The sequence below is a fragment of the Berghia stephanieae genome, chromosome 11, assembly GCF_034508935.2.
Source record: "Berghia stephanieae isolate SIO BIC M18660-M18661 chromosome 11, UCSD_Bste_1.3, whole genome shotgun sequence".
NCBI lineage: Eukaryota > Metazoa > Mollusca > Gastropoda > Nudibranchia > Aeolidiidae > Berghia > Berghia stephanieae.
Genome location: NC_088370.1, coordinates 5,875,221 through 5,897,164, shown reverse-complemented (window position 1 = coordinate 5,897,164; position 21,944 = coordinate 5,875,221). Strand labels below are relative to the sequence as shown.

The following is a 21,944-nucleotide window of genomic DNA, read 5'->3' as shown; positions in this document are numbered from 1 at the left end:
TTAGGTAGATTGATATGTAGCCAACCGTAATCTCATACTAAGTAATTGAAAAGGTAAATATATAAAGATGGGTACATATGTGCATAGGCAGACAGATATATAAGTATACAGATAGATAGGTCCGTAGGTCGGTCGGTAGTTGGATGGATGGATAGATAGATAGATAGATAGATAGATAGATACAGATACAGAGAGATATAGATGGATAGATGGAAGGGATGTGACAGTGACAGGATAACTACATCAACAACATTAGAGTAGGCCGATATTAATTACAAATCACCAATAATAAAGATCGTGGTAAGTTTGTAATCGTGATAAACAGATTATTACTAGCACTTATGTAATCAATTAAATAGACTAAGTATTTTTATCATGACAGATACAAGTTATACAGGCACGTATTCGATTTACTGTCATTACACAAAGGCATTAACAATCCATGGAAATGATATGAAAAAAATAAGAAATCACGATGTCAATAATTAAAACAATAAATGCAACAGCAATAATAATAATAATAATAATAATAATAATAATAATAATAATAATAATAATAATAATAATAATAATAATAATATAATAATAATAATAATAATAATAATAATAATAATAATAATAATAATAATAATAATAAGAGTAATGCTTATGACAATGTTAATAATAAAAGTTCAACATACCTGTCAAATAAAGAAATAGAAATAACACACTATTAAATCTTACTATCTAATAGTTTTATTTCAATTAGGATTGCCCTCAACGTGAGTCGGGAGGCGAATGACGTTGAAGCAAGGTGCGCCACTAGTTTTATCCTTTCTCCCCACGCAACCACAATGTGCGTGGTCTGTGCGACGGCGCGCAGCATACCGCAAGACGAATAGAAGGAGACCATAACAGAAAGTGCTATTTTTAAAAAAACCATCATACTACATATATATATATATATATATATATATATATATATATATATATATATATATATATATATATATATATATATATATATATATATATATATATATATATATATAATATATATATATACATTCCCATTTTGAGATATTGAATATTATTTCCCCTAAACTTTTTCATCCAGTCTATTATTTTATCAAAGTTTAACTTCAAATTCACACAAATCTACAGAAATTATTGTTACAATTGATGTTTAAAATAAAATTTAGATTTCAATTTATATAATGTGGAAAATCTCAGAAATGAGAAAAATCAACTTAATTTACGAGTTTTGGAAAACCAGCCTTTTGGATTTGTGCAACACGAATTTCTGTGTAACAGGTACTGCTCAAAACCACGTATATTTTCATGGTGATATTCGGAAAAAGGACACTTTTCATATGTAAATCAATTAAGAATTGAAAAAGAATACACAGACTTCACCCCCGGGGTTAAGTTGTTTTCATGGGCGCGCCGCGCTACACAAAATTATAATTAATTCGTTTTAACCGACATGACTTATTTACAAGTCAGATATTCCGGTTTTGTGGTTTTGGAAACACAATCAGACTCACACAAAATATTTTCCATTATGATTAATCAACCTTTAAACGCATTCGGTAATCAAGCCTGCACGTTGGTTTTAACATAATTTATTCCACAGCGAGTTCGACTTAACATGATGTTGATTGTACTCTTCTCACAGGAAGAGACATGTCAAGGTCATAAAGGGGAACTACTCTTGTTTTTTAGGCTACATGTACTGCTGCAAGCAAAGTACAAGAGTACAAATACAAGGTTCAAGCTTAACTCCAGCATCGAAACTCGTCCAAAAATAACCTGAAACGGGAATAATATCAACGTTTGTAACACAATGTGCTCCAAGATCCCAAACAGAGTCCTCTGGAGGAAATTCACTTTCCTTAAAAAACAACAAAGATGTATTGCAACCACGTATTTACAAGACTACCCTCCAAAAATTGGCACCCAACAAGACACAAACTCACCAGAGTATCAGGTATCTAACAGAGTAACTTTTAACTCAAGTCAGTATATTTACTGTTTCTAAGTCATTGAAATGGCACATACATATGGAATTTTAGCCTCAACAATATTTTGAATTTCATTCTAAAATTTTATTGTTATTTTGGCTGCGCATTCCTTCAAACTCAAACCAATTTTCTCAGCCCACTTCTACTTCTGCCTGCATCAGATTATGATTATTGTCATTGAGTCATTGTGATATTTTTAAGAAGCAAAGTTATTTATTTTGAGTTGAAATTGTGTAGGTACTTAACCCTGGAATTAGGTTGTCTCTGAGAATCTATATGAGGGTGCCCCATTCCAACTCTAAGTGAGTGGATTGGAATGGACAATTTCACTTTCAGACGGTTCGGTTCTTCAAAAAGAAGTTGTCTTTGCTGAGTACTGCAATATTGCATAGCAAGCGGATTGTTGTGGGAAAAGATAACAAAAGAGAGTTAGGCGCCTCTTCCTGTAATCTAAGAGCTATACAAGGATTTGGATGGTGATGGAGCAATGCTGTCCAAGCTTATTGAGCATCCTGGCACTAGAGACTTATTGTAAGTATGATGGTTAATGACAAGGGGGAGGAGGGTCGTGGGGCTGTCATTGGAAACAACTAGAAACAACAAAGCAGTTCCTAGGTAGCCTGGCATTTTTTTTTCCAGTTACAAATGAAATGAAATTGATCTTTTTTTATCTATCAAGAGAAAATTGATAAATAATGTTTTCTTTCTACAGGAAAAATACTCCCGTATGCAAAATTTGGTGACAGAGCTTCGTGATAGAGTTAGCATTATTCTCAAAGGTTGGTGCTTCAAATATGATAGTATATAAAAAACCAGAAAAATGACCCACCGTCTAAATGGTATTATGCCGGGGTAATCAAGATATGAAAAATTGACTTTACAATTGAAAACCTGGTGTATATGAATCCCAGAGCAACCGAATACAAGCAGCGAATAGTAGGAATTCCTGCATACTTTTGATTTGCCCAGAATTATTTTCATAAATGGATCAAGATCTAGATTTTTTTTTATTTGAAAGGATCAATACTCCAAAAGATTTTAATATATTTGTAATTATTTAGAAAAAAACACAATAAAAGAGTCTTGGCTACGGGAGGCCTTCCGAAAGCTCCTACATCCCCCGTATTCTTGTTCTAGTAGGGGTTTGGGAGGGGGGGGGGACTTTTTTTATAATGTTCTAGTAGGGGGTTTATAAAAAAAAGAATACTGGGCATGTAGGAGCTTTCGGAAGGCCTCCCTTGGCTACAATATTCATTTCATAGAAATCAAATATCATCAGTAACATTAAGAAAAATATATTTTTTTTTAAATATTCAAACCCTATAATTATTTAGGCTAACACGCAAGTATTCTAGATAAATCTTAACATTGTATTTTGTAAAATATACACGTATTACATTAGAATTTGCACGGCGTATAACCTCCCTTCATTTGCCATTTTTGTTGAAATGTTTGGAGATGATTTTTATTCAATAATTCATGTTACCTGCTATTTTTCATCTCTTTTTGTATATGCACACGAGTGTATGTGTGTGTGTCATTGTGTGTGAGTGTGACTGTATTCTTATGTGTGTGCGTATGTACACAAATGTTTATAATGATGTTTTACAATTTTGTATACTTAAAGTTGTTTTGTCAACGGGATTGGGCGCATTTAATAAACTTTCTTCTTCTTCTTCTTCTTCTTCTTCTTCTTCTTCTTCTTCTTCTTCTTCTTCTTCTTCTTCTTCTTCTTCTTCTTCTTCTTCTTCTTCTTCTTCTTCTTCTTCTTATTATTATTTTTATTATTATTATTATTATTATTATTATTATTATATACAACATTTTGGTCTCCTCGATGGAATATCAAGCACCAATCTGACATAAATCGAGGTGAAAAAGATTGACCTTTCTTATCTCATGACCTACAGCAATCTGATCCTGTTTATGAGTACTACTTTGTGTTTGAATGTTTTTGATCCAGTGTTGTGCTTGAATATTACAGACTCAGTGTTTGTTTTCGTTGACATGTCAAATTTATGGTGAAATTTACTTTTGGTTGTAAAATCATTCCGTCCTTCAGTCTTGCTTGAGAAAGTAAGTTGGCTGCTAATTCATGTAGTACCAATTTTCAAAATACTTGCTCTGAAATTATCAGAGTAAAATTTGATTTCGAGAAGTTTTTGCCTCATTTTCTTTTTTGTTCAGAAGCATTCATGAATACGAGTTGGTGTCAGTAACTTACAAAGTATTCTTCTGTGTAGCGAGCAACTAAAATCTCATGGGAAATCACGTCTCTACTGATTAGCGCAGGGTGGCTACAGTTTTTGGTATGTATGTGGCCTATGTAGTCTTGGGGTATGACATTCGCCTTCGGATCGGAAGGTCCTGGATTCGAGTCCCAGGTGGTGCATAGTTGAGTCCTTAGAAAAGGCTCTTTACTCACATTCTTTCACTGTACTCAGGTGTATAATGAGTACCTGGCCGTTAACAGCATTGTTTCTGTCTGAAAAGAATTGTAATTTGGCCTATCAGGTGTCTTGTCTTGTCCTACATGTTAAGGGTTTCTGTTGTCTAGGGATCCCTTGTAAAGCACTTTGAGCATGTTAGTGACTATTGCGCTATATAAAAGTTCTAGATTGTTTTTTTGTTGTTTTTAAAAAAAAGAATGCTAGTGTCTGAAACAATTGACTTGCGTTTCTAAATTTTGTTCCAAATGACCTCATCTAGGAATATACAAAGCATTATATACTGAGCGTGATAAATCAACAGAAATGCAATATATTATGTTTGTTTTTATTTTATTATAATTTTTTTCTTTTTTTTTCATTCTGTCAGGTGGAGGTGAGAAATCTAATGACAGACACACATCCCGAGGCAAGATGCTCCCAAGAGATAGGATTGACACACTCCTGGATCCTGCGTGGGTTTAAAAAATTAAAATAAAAAAAGAGTTCTAAAATTTTATCAAATTGTGACCCACCATCTCAAAACAGTATTGTTTTTGGTTGATTCCAGACGCTGAAAATTGAATCTAAAGTCATAAATGTGAAATTTCAGTCAATCAAAGCCCTATCTCCAATGAGTAAAATTGTTTTTGAATTTTGAAAATCCATTCATAAATAAAAAAGTTATGCAGTTTCAAAGGTGTAATTTATTTGGATGACCCGCAAAGAGGATAAAAACGCGAAGATATGGGACCCTATTTTTGGCCTTTTTTTTCAATTTATGGCTGTATCTCACGTAATAAGTGGAATAAGAGATTGAAACTTGGCAATTTTTTTGGCAAATTTGATAGAGAATATGATGAAGACATTAGAAGAGTTCTAACTTTTATATAGTTTTAGAGCTGGATTGTATATAACACACATACACACACACACACATACACACACACACACACACACACACACCGAGATAAAGAAGGATAAAGGATACTTAATTCTAAACAAGACTATTTTGATATTTTAGCAGTTCAGAAACTACATTTATTCATCTCATAAAGTTATATTGAAATAGGGTAAATCAATAAAATGTGAACACCTCATGGTAGATCTGTAAATTCTCAGTCAATTAACTGAAATCAGTCAATTCATCAAATTCAAATATTTTAAAGAAGGAAAGAAAGAATTGAATAAAGAATTCATGAATCGTAGTCGAATGACCGTCAAGTTAATTAGGAATGTTCCACAGCGCTACGCATAGCTCATGGGCTATTAAAATTAACGATGGATATATTGCAAGGCTAAGCGACGCTTTTTAGAATTGCTGTGTCTGAACTATCCCAGTGTATTTTCACACAGCCTTCGTGAAATTATTTTTTCACTTTCCAAACTTGTCGTGATCCCAATGGTAGCCAATTTTAACTGAGCCGCTGATCAATAAATTTCACTTTTTGGTCTAAGCCAGAATTGACCACATTTACCTGGAGGGAAGTAAAAGTATGAAAAAGAAAAATTCGAACACCGGAAGTGCGTTATGTAGACGCCTTCAAATCAAAAAAATGATTGCTACAAGCACATCTCAATTACCTCATATTGTAAACAAACTGGTTGACCGTTTCTAGTTTCTTCACTGATTAGGTACCTAATTATAAGGAACAATGGTAAGTAGCCTAATTAATTCCTGCGCAAATTAGTTTTCTGCCATTGTTTTGCTCAAGCGAGCTTGCTGTTTACTATTCATTTCAATTCTTTGGATTTTTCCGTTACGAATTACGAAGAGTTCAGTCAATTTTTATAGAGCTCATTTACAGGTCTACATGTGTACTATAATGCGTTCAATCGAAGTGCATATTTTAGGCACAACTTGTATTTTCATGGTGTAGCATAATAATGAAATGTTTAGGTATTTATGTAATGTTCACATCCCTATTTGTTCCCAGTTCCCCTTTGTCTTAGCTTTTCTTGGGTGCTTTAATTGTAATTCTAGAACTTTTTACTATCCCATTTTCTTCCTTTTTACTGGCGCTGATATGACCTTAATGTGTTGCAAACGTAAAACTCTTAAAAACAAACAAAAAACAAGTTTTTATAGCTATAGCTAAAAGAAATGAGCGGGTGGTTGGATGGGAGCATCACCCTTGAATCATATACCTATGATGTCCGCATGGGTGTACGATCTGATAGTGATGTCGTTTCTTCTTCTCTTTACTAGCCTATCCTGCTTCTTTGGTTTGTGATTGTATTTTTGACAGGGGATATTTTTTTTTTCTGTAAATCTTCTGCCTGTTTGTTCTTGGTTATTTATAATTTAGCTTATGATATCTTTAGGTTATGATTTTGATTTACATTTGTACTATTTTTGTTAGATTGCTTGTTTTTTGTTTCAGCGGTCTCTCATATAACCTCAATTGTGTTGGAAGAGACCTAAAGCAACAAACAAACAAAAAATAAAAGAAATGAAATCTGGAAGCGCCGTAAAACCCTTAAAAACAAAACATCATCAAATCTGTATTTTGTATTCAGTTTTCACTGACCAGTTTGCCCTCATATATTACTATCAGACCTGTTTAGTATGATGAAAAATTTGTAGAATTACAAATTTTTGGCTCCGGTTTCAGAGCTGCAAATATGTGTCTGACTCAACAAATCCTTCTGAAAAGGAAAGTGTCATCCCAGAGAACCTGCATTTAGGACTTTTGAACATTTTCTGATCATGCTGAGGGCAGATTTTAATTTTAAATATATTTTTATGATGACCTTTCTTTTTTTACCTTGGAAATTATGAATTTCTGAAATTTCAAGTAAGCAGCTCTGTACTACTAATTTTTTAAAAAACCCCCAAAAAACATGAGCATTTATATAGCGCAATATTCACTAAATGTGCTCAAAGCGCTTTACAAAGGGTCCCTGGTCAACAGCAACATTTAACACGTAGGACGAGACATGGCGCCTGTTAGGCGATATTACAATTTTTGCAACAGGACAACGCTGTAAACGGCCAGTTACTCATTTTACATCTGAGTTTAGTGAGAGATTGTGAGTAAAGAGCATTTTCCAAGGACTCAATTAAGCATCGAGTGAGGCTCGAAACCAGGACCTTCCGATCCGCAGGCGGTGTCATACCACTAGACCACATAACCGCACTGCAAATGACACAACAGGGTATGTGTTAAGCGTTTATATTGTATTCACTTCTTTTAAAAAAATTTTTTATGGCTATTTTCCCCAGTTCCCCATTTCTAGAATTGAGTCAGCTGGCTGGATATGACATGTACGGAAAGGACAATGTGGCTGCTGGTGGTCTCATCACAGGGATTGGACGGGTATCAGGGTAAGATTTGGATCACAATCTATGTAGAGCACTCAATTCAATTCACTTGCAAATTACATTGTTTGAATCTGCATGGAATAATTATAATGAAAGTGATAATGATGATGGTGATGGTAATAATCTTACGATAATGGAGCTATACCTGAATGTTCAGACAAACCAGAAAACCTTTATTAACAGTTACTTTAATAAACAAAAACGTGAATATTATTATTTTTATTATTATTATTATTATTTTTTATTATTATTATTATATTATTATTATTATTATTATTATTATTATTATTATTATTATTATTATTATATTATTATTTATTAATATATTATTATTATTATATATTATTAATTATTATTATTATTATTATTATTATTATTATTATTATTATTATTATTATTATTATTATTATTATTATTATAATATTATTTTTATTATTATTATTATTATTATTATTATTATTATTATTATTATTATTATTATTATTATTATTATTATTATTATTATTATTTATTATTTATATTATTTTTATTATTATTACAGGGTTGAATGCCTTATAGCTGCTAACGACCCAACAGTGAAAGGCGGTACCTATTATCCTGTCACTGTGAAAAAACATTTAAGGGCCCAAGAGATTGCAATGCAAAATAACCTCCCATGTATTTATCTTGGTAAGGACTTTTTGATCTTCTCCTCTTTTCTGCCTCTCCTTCTCCTTCTCATCCTCCTCTTCCTTCATCTTTCTCTTAGGGATAGGGTTCCTGACCTCCCATAGTGGGCAGGGAAGCACTTACTGTGTATTGTATCTTCCTACATCTGTTTTCCAACATGCTCTCTGTCTTTTTCTTGGGATGAGATTACTTGGTTTTGTCCTGGCCAGAGGATACCCTGGGTGGGAGGGTAGTCTATAGTTAAGAGTTTTGGGAGACGATATATTTTATCTTGTTAATCATCTCTCTTTTTTATGCATTGTATTATTTTTGTTTTGCATATTATATGATTTGTAAACATTTGAGAGTTTTTTTTTAGTGGGGACCTATGCTTGTGACTTTTAGGTGATCTCAAACTAACTACACTGATAGTTTGTTCTTAGAATCTACATCTGTTTTCTATTTGAACCAATTCCCCATTGTCTTCCCTTTTCTTTTGTGCTTTAATTGTAATTCTAGAAATTTTTACTATCCCATTTCTTCCTTTTTACTGGCGCTGATATGACCTTAAAGTGTTGCAAGCGCCGTAAAACCCTTAAAAACAAAAACATCATCTTTCTCTCATTGTTACTGTTAAGGTTGTCGTCATCATTGTTATTATTATTGTTATTATTATTATATTATTATTTTATTATTATTATTATTATTATTATTATCACTATTATTATTATTATTATTATTATTATTATTATTATTATTACAGTTCACTTTGCTTAATCGCACACTCTTCTTATACATTACACATTCCTGAAAAATGAATTTTTTTTCTATATAATCGCTCCGCTTAATCACACACCTTCTCCGCTTAATCACCATACCTTGATTTTATCTTGATTGGGAAAAGATATCTAAAAATACACAAATAATGTAATGATTCGATCAATTCATTACAATGGACAACAATATACCCATCAGCTGTGAACTGATATCTCAGGAGCTGCGAGACTCTGTTCAGCCACAGAAAAGACAACACCTGGACAATGAAGAATTATTATTATTATTATTATTATTATTATTATTATTATTATTATTATTATTATTATTATTATTATTATTATTATTATTATTATTATTATTATTATTATTATTGTTTTTATGATTATTTTTATTGTTATTATTAGTATTCATTTAGTGAAAGAAAACCCAACAAGTATTACCTCTCTTTCTAAATGGAAGTATTGAAGTATTGAATCTAAAATTTCAATTTGAATTCAATCAAACTTTATGAAGACGGATCTTTTAAGAAAGCTTTTACCATAATCTCCCAGTTGATTCTGGCGGTGCCAATTTGCCACGCCAAGATGACGTCTTTCCAGATAGGGACCACTTTGGAAGGATATTCTTCAATCAAGCCAACATGTCATCCAAAAAAATACCTCAGGTGGGTTTGAAAATTCATGTTTTCTGTAATGTTTTTTCTTTGTTTTTTTAAAAGTTTTTTTTTATTTATTAGAGATACAGGATTCTGACACATAAAAAAAAAAAAAAAAGAATACGGTATTTAATTATTTTGAAGGACTCCAGAACAATGGCACAAACAACTTTCCTCAACTATTTACTGAGAGTCTAACTCTAAAAGTAAATTATAGTGTTCAATAATTTCTAGAAATAGCTTAAAGTAAAGTGAAGCATAAGCAATACACCTGTTTAATGTACCACAATAATTTTGAATTGGTCTGTCCATGTAATAAATACAAGTTTCATAAATTCTTACTAAGTTTGCTCTCTCTCAATAAATATCTTAATTCCCTTTAACGAAAATGTATAGGTTGTAGCATAAATTATCGCTATTAGCTCCAAAAAAAGGAAATTTTCTGGGATGGATGCTAAATGTTGAAATACTGCTCGGTGAGTTGCCATTGTTACACTGATCAGCTGTAGCAACTAGCCACTGTGAGTGTATCTCATTGTTTGCTCTCTCTCAATAAATATCTTATTTCCCTTAACGAAAATGTTTAGGTTGTACCATAAATTATCGCTATTAGTTGCCCCAAAAAAAAAGAAATTTTCTGGGATGGGTGCTAAATGTTGAAATACTGCTCTGTGAGCTGCCATTGTTACACTGATCAGCTGTAGCAACTAGCCATTGTGATTGTAACTTCCAGCATGTGATGTAGTGTCATTTGGTTAATACCAAAATTAGTGCTACATTTTTTTTCTCCACTTTTTAATGTTTTGCATTGTGTTTTGTAATCTTTCTCTTCTAGATTGCAGTGGTGCTGGGTAGTTGTACAGCAGGAGGGGCCTACATGCCTGCCATGGCTGATGAGAGCATCATTGTCAAGCAACAAGGAACTATCTTCTTGGCAGGTCCTCCTTTGGTAAGTTGCTTGTTGAGAATATGATGACACTTCTTTCTTAATTCTTTCAGCACTGAGATGAAATTCGCTTTTTCATTCTCGAAATGACTACAGGGTGATTAAGACAGTTTCCTTACATAAGAAAAAAAAGGCTGTATTTGAAGCTTTTTATACGAATATAGATGGGTGCTCCACTGACCCAGTGCGGCCATGTGGTCTAGTGGTATGACACTCCCTTTCGGATCGGAAGTCCTGGGTTCGAGTCTCTCTCATAGCATAGTTGAGTCCTTGGAAAAGACTCTTTACTCACATTCTCTCACCGTACTCATGTGTAAAATGAGTGCCTGGTCGTTAACAGCGTTGTCTGTCCGAAAAATTGTAATATTGCCTAACATGCGTCATGTCTCGTCCTACGTGTTAAGTGTTGCTGTTGGCCAGGGACCCCTTGTAAAGCACTTTGAACAACACGTTTAGTGGATATTGCGCCATATAAAAGCTCATTTTTTAATTATAGAAAGCAAAATATAAAACGTAGTCAGATGTATGTGAAATGTCTGTGTTGTGCCATACATCATATTATGCAACAGCCATGACAGTCATGAGATAGAATGTCAGAAATATTGTTTACATTATTTTTGCTTATAGGTGTGTAACAAAAAAAAATCGACTTTATCACTTATTGTTGAAAGGCTCATAATTTTGGCTATTTGTAAATGCAGATTTTTAAAAGAGTTTCAGGAGGGATAAAGTGATGCATAAATTCCAAAATAATCATGAAATTCTCTATCATTGTTGAAACCATTTGAAAATCAAAGCAGAGAGTGGCTTTGCTCATGAACTGAACATGTTGTCAAAGGAAATTAATTGTTATTTACACAATTTTTATTATTACAAGAACTTTAGGCACAAAGGTTTAGTAACAACCGCTGTATTGAATATTTCTGATAACTTTGTGAAGTCCTACAAATTTATTATCTTCTTTGGACTCAATTTAGCTGTAGTTCTCTTACTTTTTATTTCCAAGTACTTCGAAACATTCAAACTGTGATTTTTATGACAGGTTGAATTGGAGAGTATATTATAATATATTAGATCTTAACAATAATAACTTACTTCCAAATGCCTAATGTTTGTAACATCTTTTGGATCAGGTGAAGGCAGCCACTGGGGAAGAAGTGAGTGCTGAACAATTAGGAGGAGCTGATTTACATTGCAAGTATGTGAAAATGGGATTTGGTTGGATGGGAAAGGGGATTGAATGTTGGGACATTATATTTTAACTGCACTAACTTCTTTGACCTCCCACTCTCACTTCTCGCCCCACCCCATTACGTCATTTTTATGGGGATTATTTCACAGCATAGTGTGACGTAGTTAAGATGAATCATCTTAACTAGGCCACGACCACATTATCTCATTCATCTGTGGTGTTTCATTCATCCTGTTTTGTTGATAAAGGGGAAACCCAAAACGTTCATTTGATCTGTTTTTGTAATTAAATTGAAGCTTACATTCAATTTCACATTATTATTTATTTCTTCGAGCCGCAACATTTATATTACTCTATCTTATCTGTGTGATGGACTATCAGGTTGGGCTTTTTTGTCACAGAAATCAATATTAGCTTCACTTTTCACTGATTTTCTTTTTCCTTTGTCCAATATCCAGGGAATCTGGTGTAACAGACCATTATGCTTTAGACGAAGTCCACGCTCTGCATTTAGCTCGAAGAGCCATCAAGAACCTTAACTATGTGAAAGATGTACAGGTAACCATTGGTGTGCCTAGAGGACTTACAAAGCGACAAAACCGCAATCCTTTTTACGACATGCCTATTCTGCTTAACCCTTTCCTTACCAGCCATTTTCAGGATATTCCCCAAAACTTCAAACCCAACTAACACAAAATAGATTTTTTATCACTCAAATACAATATCAGTAAAATTCTTGTGATACATAATTTCTTTAGCAAAACATGCTCTAAAACACACTGTTCATTTTCTTTAAATTTTATGATGTACAGTACAAAAGAAATTTGAATAAGAAAAATGTTGGTTGTATCGTAACGAATGTGATAATTTTCCTATAGTTGGTAAGGAGAGGGTTAAGCTTGATAGTCTTTTCTGTGTGATGTGTATGAAGAGGGTGCGTTGTCATTTAGTTACTTTACTATATATACTCATTATAGACGATACTAAGGTTGTTTATCAGCAAAATTACAAGTGATACGCGCCAAATCAGGTTTCTCTATATTTATGCATGTTTACTGGTGTGCCTTAGTGGGCTGATAATAATTATAGAGATATCACATCAATCTGGTGTCATATCAGGATGCCAAAAAGTTGATTTAAAGATCAAATGATCAAAATTTCATACTTTTCGTATTTTGCAGTATAACCATATTAATTTTTTTCCAACTCACCTTTGACCCATATTTTGGTAGTAAATTCAATTTTCAGCATCCAGTTTACCTGGAAGTAACATATATACCGTTGAGTCAGTGAGTCACCTTATGAATTCATGGGGCATGTCTGCTGTCTTACCACAATTTGTTTTGTTTTTATGCCACATCATCACATAAAGGTTTCAAGACTTCATTCAACTCAAATAGTTGTTTTGTTTTTGTTTGTTTTTTTGACTTACTAAAAGTATGCATCTTGAATGTATTGGTGTCAATCTTAGTTAGATGTTGGCGGAATGGACCAGATATAGAGAGTTTAAAGTCAAATGATCATATTTAAAAACATTAATTATATTTTATCTTATTTATTATGCCTTTTTTTTTTTTTCATCCCATTAACTCACTCAATCCTAGAGATTTTTGCTACTTTTCAAAATTGGAAAAAAAATGTATTAAAAATGAGCATGTACATAGATAGTTTTATTCAACTATCATTGACATGCAGAAAACTAAAAACATTAGCTTTGATACTACGCCTATAATTTGTCTCAGAAAAATGTAATAGGATTCAGTAGTCTGATGTCACGCCGCCAGGCAACGGCGGCCATCTTGGTTCTAAACAAAGAAAATCATTACTTTTTATTCTTCATGCTGGCTAGAACTTTTCATTCCCTTTTCATATGCCTTTTGATCAGAATGTGTAAAAGTCAAAACATGATCAAATTTATGGGGTTTTTTCCCTCTGGAAACGCTTTTATGCTCGCCGGAGAAATATTTCATACGGACGTTCGCCATTGTTCCGATAGTTTAGAGCCAGTGTTGCTAAGTTACCATGCGTCATTATGAAGGAAGTGATGGTACGACTATTGAATCCTATTAATAGGCATGGCGTAACAGTAACCTGGGTAGACTACGGATATCGTCAGTGTTAAGGTTGAGTGAGTTAAACTTTAAAGTCATCCTCCAAAATATCTTAATTTAGACTTTAAATCCAATTGTCCGCATCAAGTTCATCCAATCCTAGCATCATACTGGATTGAGGATGAGGGTCACAAATGTTTAAAATATAATCTGATGCTTCCAGGTGACAGTAGAAAAACCAGTGGAACCTCTATTTCCTGCTGATGAGTTGTATGGCATTGTGGGAGACAACTTGAAAAAGACCTTCGATGTACGAGAGGTGATAGCCAGGATCGTGGATGGCAGCGTCTTTGACGAATTCAAGGCAAAGTATGGGGAAACACTCGTCACAGGTTATTACTGTATTAATAATAATAATAATGATGATGATGATGATAATAATAATAATAAAAAATCTTTATTGTCCTAAAAAAAGTGGCAATTTGTCATTTGGTTGCACATTTATAACAAGACAATATTGACATAGACACACTCACACAGATGCACACTAGTAACATCATAGTCATTGAAAAAAACGGCATCAACAACATCATCATCATCATCATCATCATCATCATCATCACAACAACCTTTCTAATATTTTCGTTACAATCCTTCACTTTGACCATTCCCCTATAACACCATCACCATCCTCATCATACTCCATATTATATAATTACTGATTATAGCTATGAACTCATGCACATCTCAAAGGAATGACATAAAATTGATGCAATCTATTTTAGAATTTAATCAATCAAGATTTGAAATGATTGTTGACTTTAGCCGGATAAAAAGACCCATGTCAGTAGATCCTTTATATAAGGTTGTAAAATGACACAGACTCTTTCATGTCGGCTATTCTTGCTTTTCAGGCTTTGCCAGACTTTGGGGTTATCCAGTTGGGATCATCGGTAACAACGGAGTCTTGTTTTCAGAATCAGCCCTCAAGGTAATTCATTAGACGCCATATTTTTTTCAGGGTTCTTGCACTCTTCGATTTAGAATTCGGAACTACATTTCAAGTACAAAATTGCAACGATCTTTTATTATCAGCTGTGGAATAATTTTAAAACGTTTTTAATCCCTCTTTTCACCACGCATGTTTGCTCATTTATATTGTGATAGAGGCTTGATTGGTATAACTTCACAAATTATTCTTATCAACTGGACTTTAGCAAGGGCTTTTGACAAATTCCGTCAGCAGAGCCGACTTGTAAAGTTGAACCATTATGGGATTTCCAATAACTTACCCTCCTGAATAGCTTTTTTCGACTGGCGTCCTTCTCGTCCTATCCAAAGAGTAGCAAGCATTTACTATTATCTGATTCTCGCTTTAGAAACTGGAATAAACTCTGACCTCATGGGCCTAATGACTCTGAAGGACTACTTTTTTTGTTTGTTTGTTTTTAGTCTACATTAATGACATGCCCCTAAAAAATTCTAAAGGTAGTACAACATTACGTCTTTTTGGAGACGACAGGCTCATAAACAGAAGAATAAAAACTGAAATGACATAGGCATTCTCCATCAAGATATTACCAGTTCCAAAATTGGATTATAGAGTAAAAAATGGAATCTGGACATAATACCACTGTGAGATGGTGGGTTACAAATTTTAAGCAAATACTTCATTCATCTGATGTGCAATTAATGTAGAATATTCATACTCCTTCCAATTTTCTTCCAGGGGACCCATTTCATAGAACTGTGCTGTCAGAGGAACATCCCACTCATCTTTCTCCAAAACATCACAGGTCTGTCTGTCTTCTCAAAGATAATTGAAAGATAGTCAATAAAAATAAAATAAAAGATAGTCCGTCAATTGTTTTTTCCATTTTTCATATCAGTGAATTGTGTGAATACTTCCCATCCCCCTCCTTTCCTCGTAGTAAATTGCCTTGTGTTCTTATTAACATAAAAATAATTTTAAAAAGTAACATTCTTAATTTTACGTAAATTAATGACAATGTGAAAATGAGGTCATTGTTTTTGTTTGTTTGTTTTTTAATTAGTTAATTTATAAAAAAGGGTAAATGAATGAATATCAATAATTTGCCAATTTTATGTAAAATCTGTAAAGCTTCAGTTTAATTTAAAAAGATAAAATATTTTATTAAGAGTCCCAATTTGCACACTTCGACAATATAAGGGAATCCTGCTGTCGTTATGTTCCTATTAACATGAAAATTAATTATAAAAAGTAACATTCTTAGTTTTACGTAAATGAATGACAATGTGAAAATCAGGTAGTTGTTTTTGTTTGTTTGTTTTTTGATTAGTTAATGATAAAAAAGTTAATACATTTAATATCAATAAAATGCCAGATTTATGTAAAATCTGTAATGCTTCAGTCTTTAATTTAAAAAAAAACTTTTATTAAGAGTCCCAATTTGCATTTTTTGATAATATAAGGGAATCCTGTTGACATCATTATTTGATTATGGATTACCCGTATTTCTTCATGGAAGGCTTTGGTATCAGCAACTCTTGGAAGGGCGTGGTTTAAAAATTAAAAAGAAATAATATTTTCTAAATTTCTATCACCGTCTTTGATATAATCCTCTCAGGTTTCATGGTAGGCAGGGAGGCTGAGGCAGGTGGCATTGCCAAAAATGGAGCCAAAATGGTGACAGCTGTATCATGTGCTAAAGTGCCAAAACTGACAGTCATTATTGGCGGTTCCTATGGTGCTGGGAACTATGGAATGTGTGGACGCGCTTACTCGTGAGTCATGCCTTTGTCTTCTTCATTTTTTCATTTTTTAAAATATTGGAATTTCTCTTTGAGTTTCTTTGGGTAGAAAAACAAAACTGCATTAGATTTGAGTGGTAAAAATAGTAGCAAAAACATCGTTTAAAAAACTTCAATGAGTAAATGAAGTGTAGCATTTATAATTCTTATATCAACATCACATTTATATCATCGAACCAAAGTGTCTTTTGTGTTCTTTTTCATATATATAACATTGATAAATAAATATCTTCTGTATCGAAACTAACTCGACCATTGAATGCTTATATTGATATTTCTATTTTATTTATCAAGCACAAATAGATCCGTAGCAAACAAAAGCAAAAAATTATCTGCCAATGATATCCAGTGGCGAGGGAAAAAATGAGACAATAGAGACAGAGAGAATGTTTCAACTTAGATTATAGCGTTGATTTCACCCTTGAGTTCTCCATCAACACAAGTGTTCCTGACATCACAAGAAATCCTGATCCCAATCATGAAGGTGATGACACTGTTCACCCAACACGACTTGAAATTCAAGCAAAGTGGCAGTACGCTTAAACAGTCATAACGTCACTTCCCTCGTAATGACGCATGGTAACTGGCTCTAAACTATCGGAACAATGGCAGACTCCCTTATGAAATATTTCTCCGACGAGCATAAAAGCGTATCCAGAGGAAAAAACCCCATTATAAATCTGATCATGTTTTGACTTTTACACATTCTGATCACAAGACATATGAAAAGTTCTAGCTAGCTTGAAGAATAAATAGTACCAATTTTCTTTGATTTGAACCACGATGGCCACCGTTGCTGGGCGATGCGACATCAGACTATTGAATCCAATTGCAGAACTCAAGAACCTTCGTAGCATTGCCCAATGACATCCTGAAAACAATTCCATGCATGATGGCATTGCCCAATCTGTTTCATTCACACTTTGCAGATCTCAGTCTGAAAACAGAGTACTAACTTCTTCAAATCTACTGACAGATAGAAAAAAAATTCAGCTTTTATATAGCGCAATATCCACTTAACGTGCTCAAAGTGCTTTACAAGGGGTCCTTGTCCAACATTTAGGACAAGACATGATGCCTGTAAGGCGATATTACAATTTTTTCGGACAGAGACAACGCTGTTAACGGCCAGATACTCGTTTTATACCCGATTACGGTGAGAGAATGTGAGTAAAAAACCTTTTCCAAGGACTCAACTATGCGCCAAGCGAGGCTCGAACCCAGGACCTTCTGATCCGAAATGAGTGTCATACCAAAAGACCACATAGCCGCACATCCTGAAATAACATCCTGAAAGCAATTCCATCTGTGATGGCATTGCCCAATCTGTTTCATACACACTTTGCAGATCTCAGTCTGAAGACAGAGTACTAACTCCATCAAATCTACTGACAGATAGCCAGCAATGCCCCTTCAAATACAATTTTGTCCATTTTTTAAAATGGCCTTGATATAATCATTATTGTAGCTTCCCATATGCGGTTGATTTCCTAAATTTAAAGAATAATTGTTCCCATACATCATCATTTTATTGTTGTCCTGGTATTGCAATGTGTCTATCCTCAAACTCGCCACCGACTAGAATAAGAAAAGAAAAAAAATCCATAGAAACAAATTTATTTCTTTTTAATTAAATAAAATGTGTTAACTCACCCAATCCTAGAGATTTTTTCTACTTTTCAAAATTGTAAAATGTAAAATGTGCATAGATAGTTTTATTCAACTATCATTAACATGTAAAAAATAAAAACATTAGCTTTGATACTACGCCTATAATTTGGGCTAAAAGCAACAGGGGTGAACTACAGATATTGTCGGTGTTAGGGTTGAGTGAGTTAAGAACGGAAAGTAATGTATACAGTTGAGGCAATGATACCTTTTCTTTCCATAAAAACTACGAATTTCCACAACAAAAAATTGTCGGAAACATGAACCTCTGACTCTAACCAAAATATGTTTTGTTTTGTTATTCATTGGAGCCGTTTCGTCTTCTCCTTCCAGTCATTCTACTCGGTTTGTTTTTAATTATCATTGTCCCTTCATTTTCAGACCCAATTTCCTGTACATGTGGCCCAATGCTCGTATCTCTGTGATGGGAGGAGAGCAAGCTGCCAATGTTATGGCACAGATTAGCCGAGAACAGTTTGCAAGGGAAGGCAAAGAGGTGAGAGTGATGTGCCTCATTAAACACATTAACGAATGGTAGATTCTATAGATACTGTATACTCTAGTCAATTGACTCATTATTGACTTATCCTAATTTCCACAGATGTACATCATCATCAAAAAGTTCAAAGTTTATTCAATCTTAGGCTTTCGCCAATAAATTACACAATTTGATGACAACATACATTAAAGTGGAAAAAAATAGTAAATGGAACGAAAAATAAACTGATACCACTAATAACCACAAAAAATACAACAATCGTAATACCACCAATACGTACATCATCATCATCATCATTATTATTATCATCAGCAGCAGCAGCATTACCAGCAACGTTGCAACCATCATCATCAACATCGTCATTATTCAGAGGGAATTTAACTCTGCGATTCAATAGCTTTTTCTTGATTTTTTTTAATGATTTTAATATTACATTGGAAAAAAAACCCCCAAAAACTTAAGCTTTTATATAGAGCAATATCCACTTAACATGCTCAAAGTGCTTTAGAAGGGGTCCCTGGCCAACAGCAACACTTAACATGTAGAACAAGACACCTGTTAGACGATGTTACAATTTTTTCGATCAGAGGTACTGGTGTTAACGGCCAGGTACTCCTTTTACACCTTGAGTACTGTGAGAGAATGTGAGTAAAGAACCTTTTCCAAGGACTCAACTATGCGCCGAGCGAGGCTCGAACTCTGGACCTTCCAATCCGAAAACAAGTGTCATACCACAAGACCATATAGCCTCACAAATTAAATTGAAAAACCCACAATTATTTTCCGCAGCTAGATCGTTGTTATCATTATTTGATTTTTATTTTTTTACACAGTGGACTGATCAGATGGAACATAAATTGAAAGCCCCAATCCTTGCCAAGTATGAAAAAGAAGGAAGCCCTTATTATGCCAGTGCCAGGTTGGTTCATTGTCTGTTATCCAATTTCTTCCTGTTAAGATTACCATCTGTGAGCCATCATATCAAAACAGTGTCATGCCTGGATAAGGCAGATACTCGAATGTCAAATTATAGTGAAGCTGATCAGAAATTTTAGATCGTGATTTCTAGCATTGTAAAATACTATGTACAGTGCAGCATGAAAATCTTCAACACATAAATCTCAAACACATGTAAATTACCCATTTTAGTCCCTCTATTTTCATTGTACTCGCAACATGAAAATCTCGAATTCTATTGGAAGCTAACACGGAAATCCCGAACAAAATGGACCTAAAACTTTCAAAATTGTTGATAAAATACTTTTGCTATATGTTTGTATTGATCGGAAACAAGATTTGCCATCGCTCTCTATATGGCCTTAAATGTATTAGTTAATATGTTTAGTGTGCGTGTGTGATGGGTATTATTGTGTGTGTCTGTGTGTAGGTGAGGTTGTGTGTGCGAAACTTGTTTTGTTTGACCAGTGTCTGATGCAGGCAATGCTTTACTCTTATGTGTGCCAGTGCCAGGCAGGGCTAGCGAGGCAATGATGACCTGAGGCTGTTACTGTTATTGTATTAACTCACTCAACCCTAACACCGACTATACCCGTAGTTAACCTGAGTTACTTTTACCCCATGCCTATGTATTACATTTTTCTGAGACAAATTATAGGCGTAGTATCAAAGCTAATGCTTTTAGATTTTGCATGGTAATGATAGTTGAATAAAACTATCTATGTGTATTTTTAATACATTTTTTCCAATTTTGAAAAACAGCAAAAGTCTCTAGGATTGAGTGAGTTAACTCACTCAATCCTAGAGATTTTTGCTACTTCTCAAAATTGGAAAAAAATTTATTAAAAATGAGCATGTGCATAGATAGATTTATTCAACTACCATTAACAGTGCATTAGCTTTGATACTACGCCTATAATTTGTCTCAGAAAAATGTAATACATAGGCATGGGGTAAAAGTAACTCAGGTAAACTACGGGTATAGTCGGCGTTAGGGTTGAGTGAGTTAAAATCAAAGAAGTGATTAGGGGTGGGGTGAGAAGAGAGTCGTGAGAGATAAGTGAGGAGTTGTAATTATTAGTAGGTTAAAGATGTTGTAGGCTGATTGTATGATCAACAATGGGATCTGCTGGCTTTGTCTTCTTATTACTTTTATTTATTATATACTATACGTAAAGGTGAACAATTGAATTGGTATTGAATGAAACAAGAGGCACTTAACGCTACACCCCATGATGGCTTTCGGATCGGAAGGTCCTGGGTTCGAGCCTCAATCGGCGCATAGTTGAGTCCTTGGAAAAGATTCTTTACTCACATTTTCTCACCGTACTCAGGTGTAAAATGAGTACCTGGCCATAATACAGCATTGTCTTTGTCCGAAAAAAAAATTGTAATATCGCCTAACAGATGTCATGTCCCATCCTACATGTTGCTGTTGGCCTGGGACCCCTTTGTAAAGCACGTTGAGCATGTTTATTGGATATTGTGTTATATAAAAGCTCAATTTAATTTTTAAATTTAATTTTTCAGATTATGGGATGACGGAGTGATTGATCCTGCTGACACGAGACAAATCCTGGCCCTCTCTCTGGAGGCTGCATTAAACAAACCATCAGAGAAATCCAGATTTGGTGTATTCAGAATGTGAGAATTGAAGTCGAGAAGAGAAGAGAAAAAAGAAAGAGAGAGAGAAAGAAAGAAAGAAAGAGAGAGAGAGAGAGAGAGAGATTATTTTGTTTGATTGACAGAGAGACAGAGACTGAGATTATTTTGTTGTTTTATATTCATTGTAAATGAGGGAAAAGTGTGCAACTCATTTTCAATGTATTTGAATTGAATTTTAATGATTAATTTGAATATTGTATGGGTAGAACATATTTTGTTGTATGTGAAACGAATAAGAAATCCGGAGTAAAAAATAAAAATAAAAAAGGGAAAGAAAGAGAGAGAGAGAGAGAGAGAGAGAGAGAGAGAGAGAGAGAGAGAGAGAGAGAGAGACAGACA

General features: G+C 33.8%; 1 protein-coding gene across 1 annotated transcript; it reads left to right on the top strand.

Moving 5' to 3' along the window:
• Positions 1–1,676: 1,676 nt before the first annotated feature.
• On the top strand, positions 1,677–21,646 carry LOC144957289 (methylcrotonoyl-CoA carboxylase beta chain, mitochondrial-like). Its single transcript, XM_078888390.1, has 16 exons — positions 1,677–1,969; positions 2,716–2,782; positions 4,821–4,905; positions 7,656–7,757; positions 8,296–8,423; positions 9,731–9,843; positions 10,670–10,783; positions 11,914–11,978; positions 12,431–12,530; positions 14,247–14,415; positions 14,938–15,014; positions 15,753–15,819; positions 16,633–16,789; positions 18,866–18,980; positions 19,817–19,902; positions 21,471–21,646. Exons 1-16 carry the CDS (start codon positions 1,826–1,828, stop codon positions 21,586–21,588), a joined length of 1,707 nt encoding a protein of 568 aa, XP_078744516.1. The 5' UTR covers positions 1,677–1,825; the 3' UTR covers positions 21,589–21,646.
• The last annotated feature ends 298 nt before the right edge of the window (positions 21,647–21,944 follow it).

Bases quoted from the DNA above. Each gene is read 5' to 3' on its own strand.
- LOC144957289 (XM_078888390.1), top strand. From the start codon at position 1,826: ATGTGCTCCAAGATCCCAAACAGAGTCCTCTGGAGGAAATTCACTTTC. The intron at 7,758-8,295 runs GTAAGATTTGGA...TTATTATTACAG, and splicing joins GGGATTGGACGGGTATCAGG to GGTTGAATGCCTTATAGCTG. The intron at 8,424-9,730 runs GTAAGGACTTTT...ATAATCTCCCAG, and splicing joins CCTCCCATGTATTTATCTTG to TTGATTCTGGCGGTGCCAAT.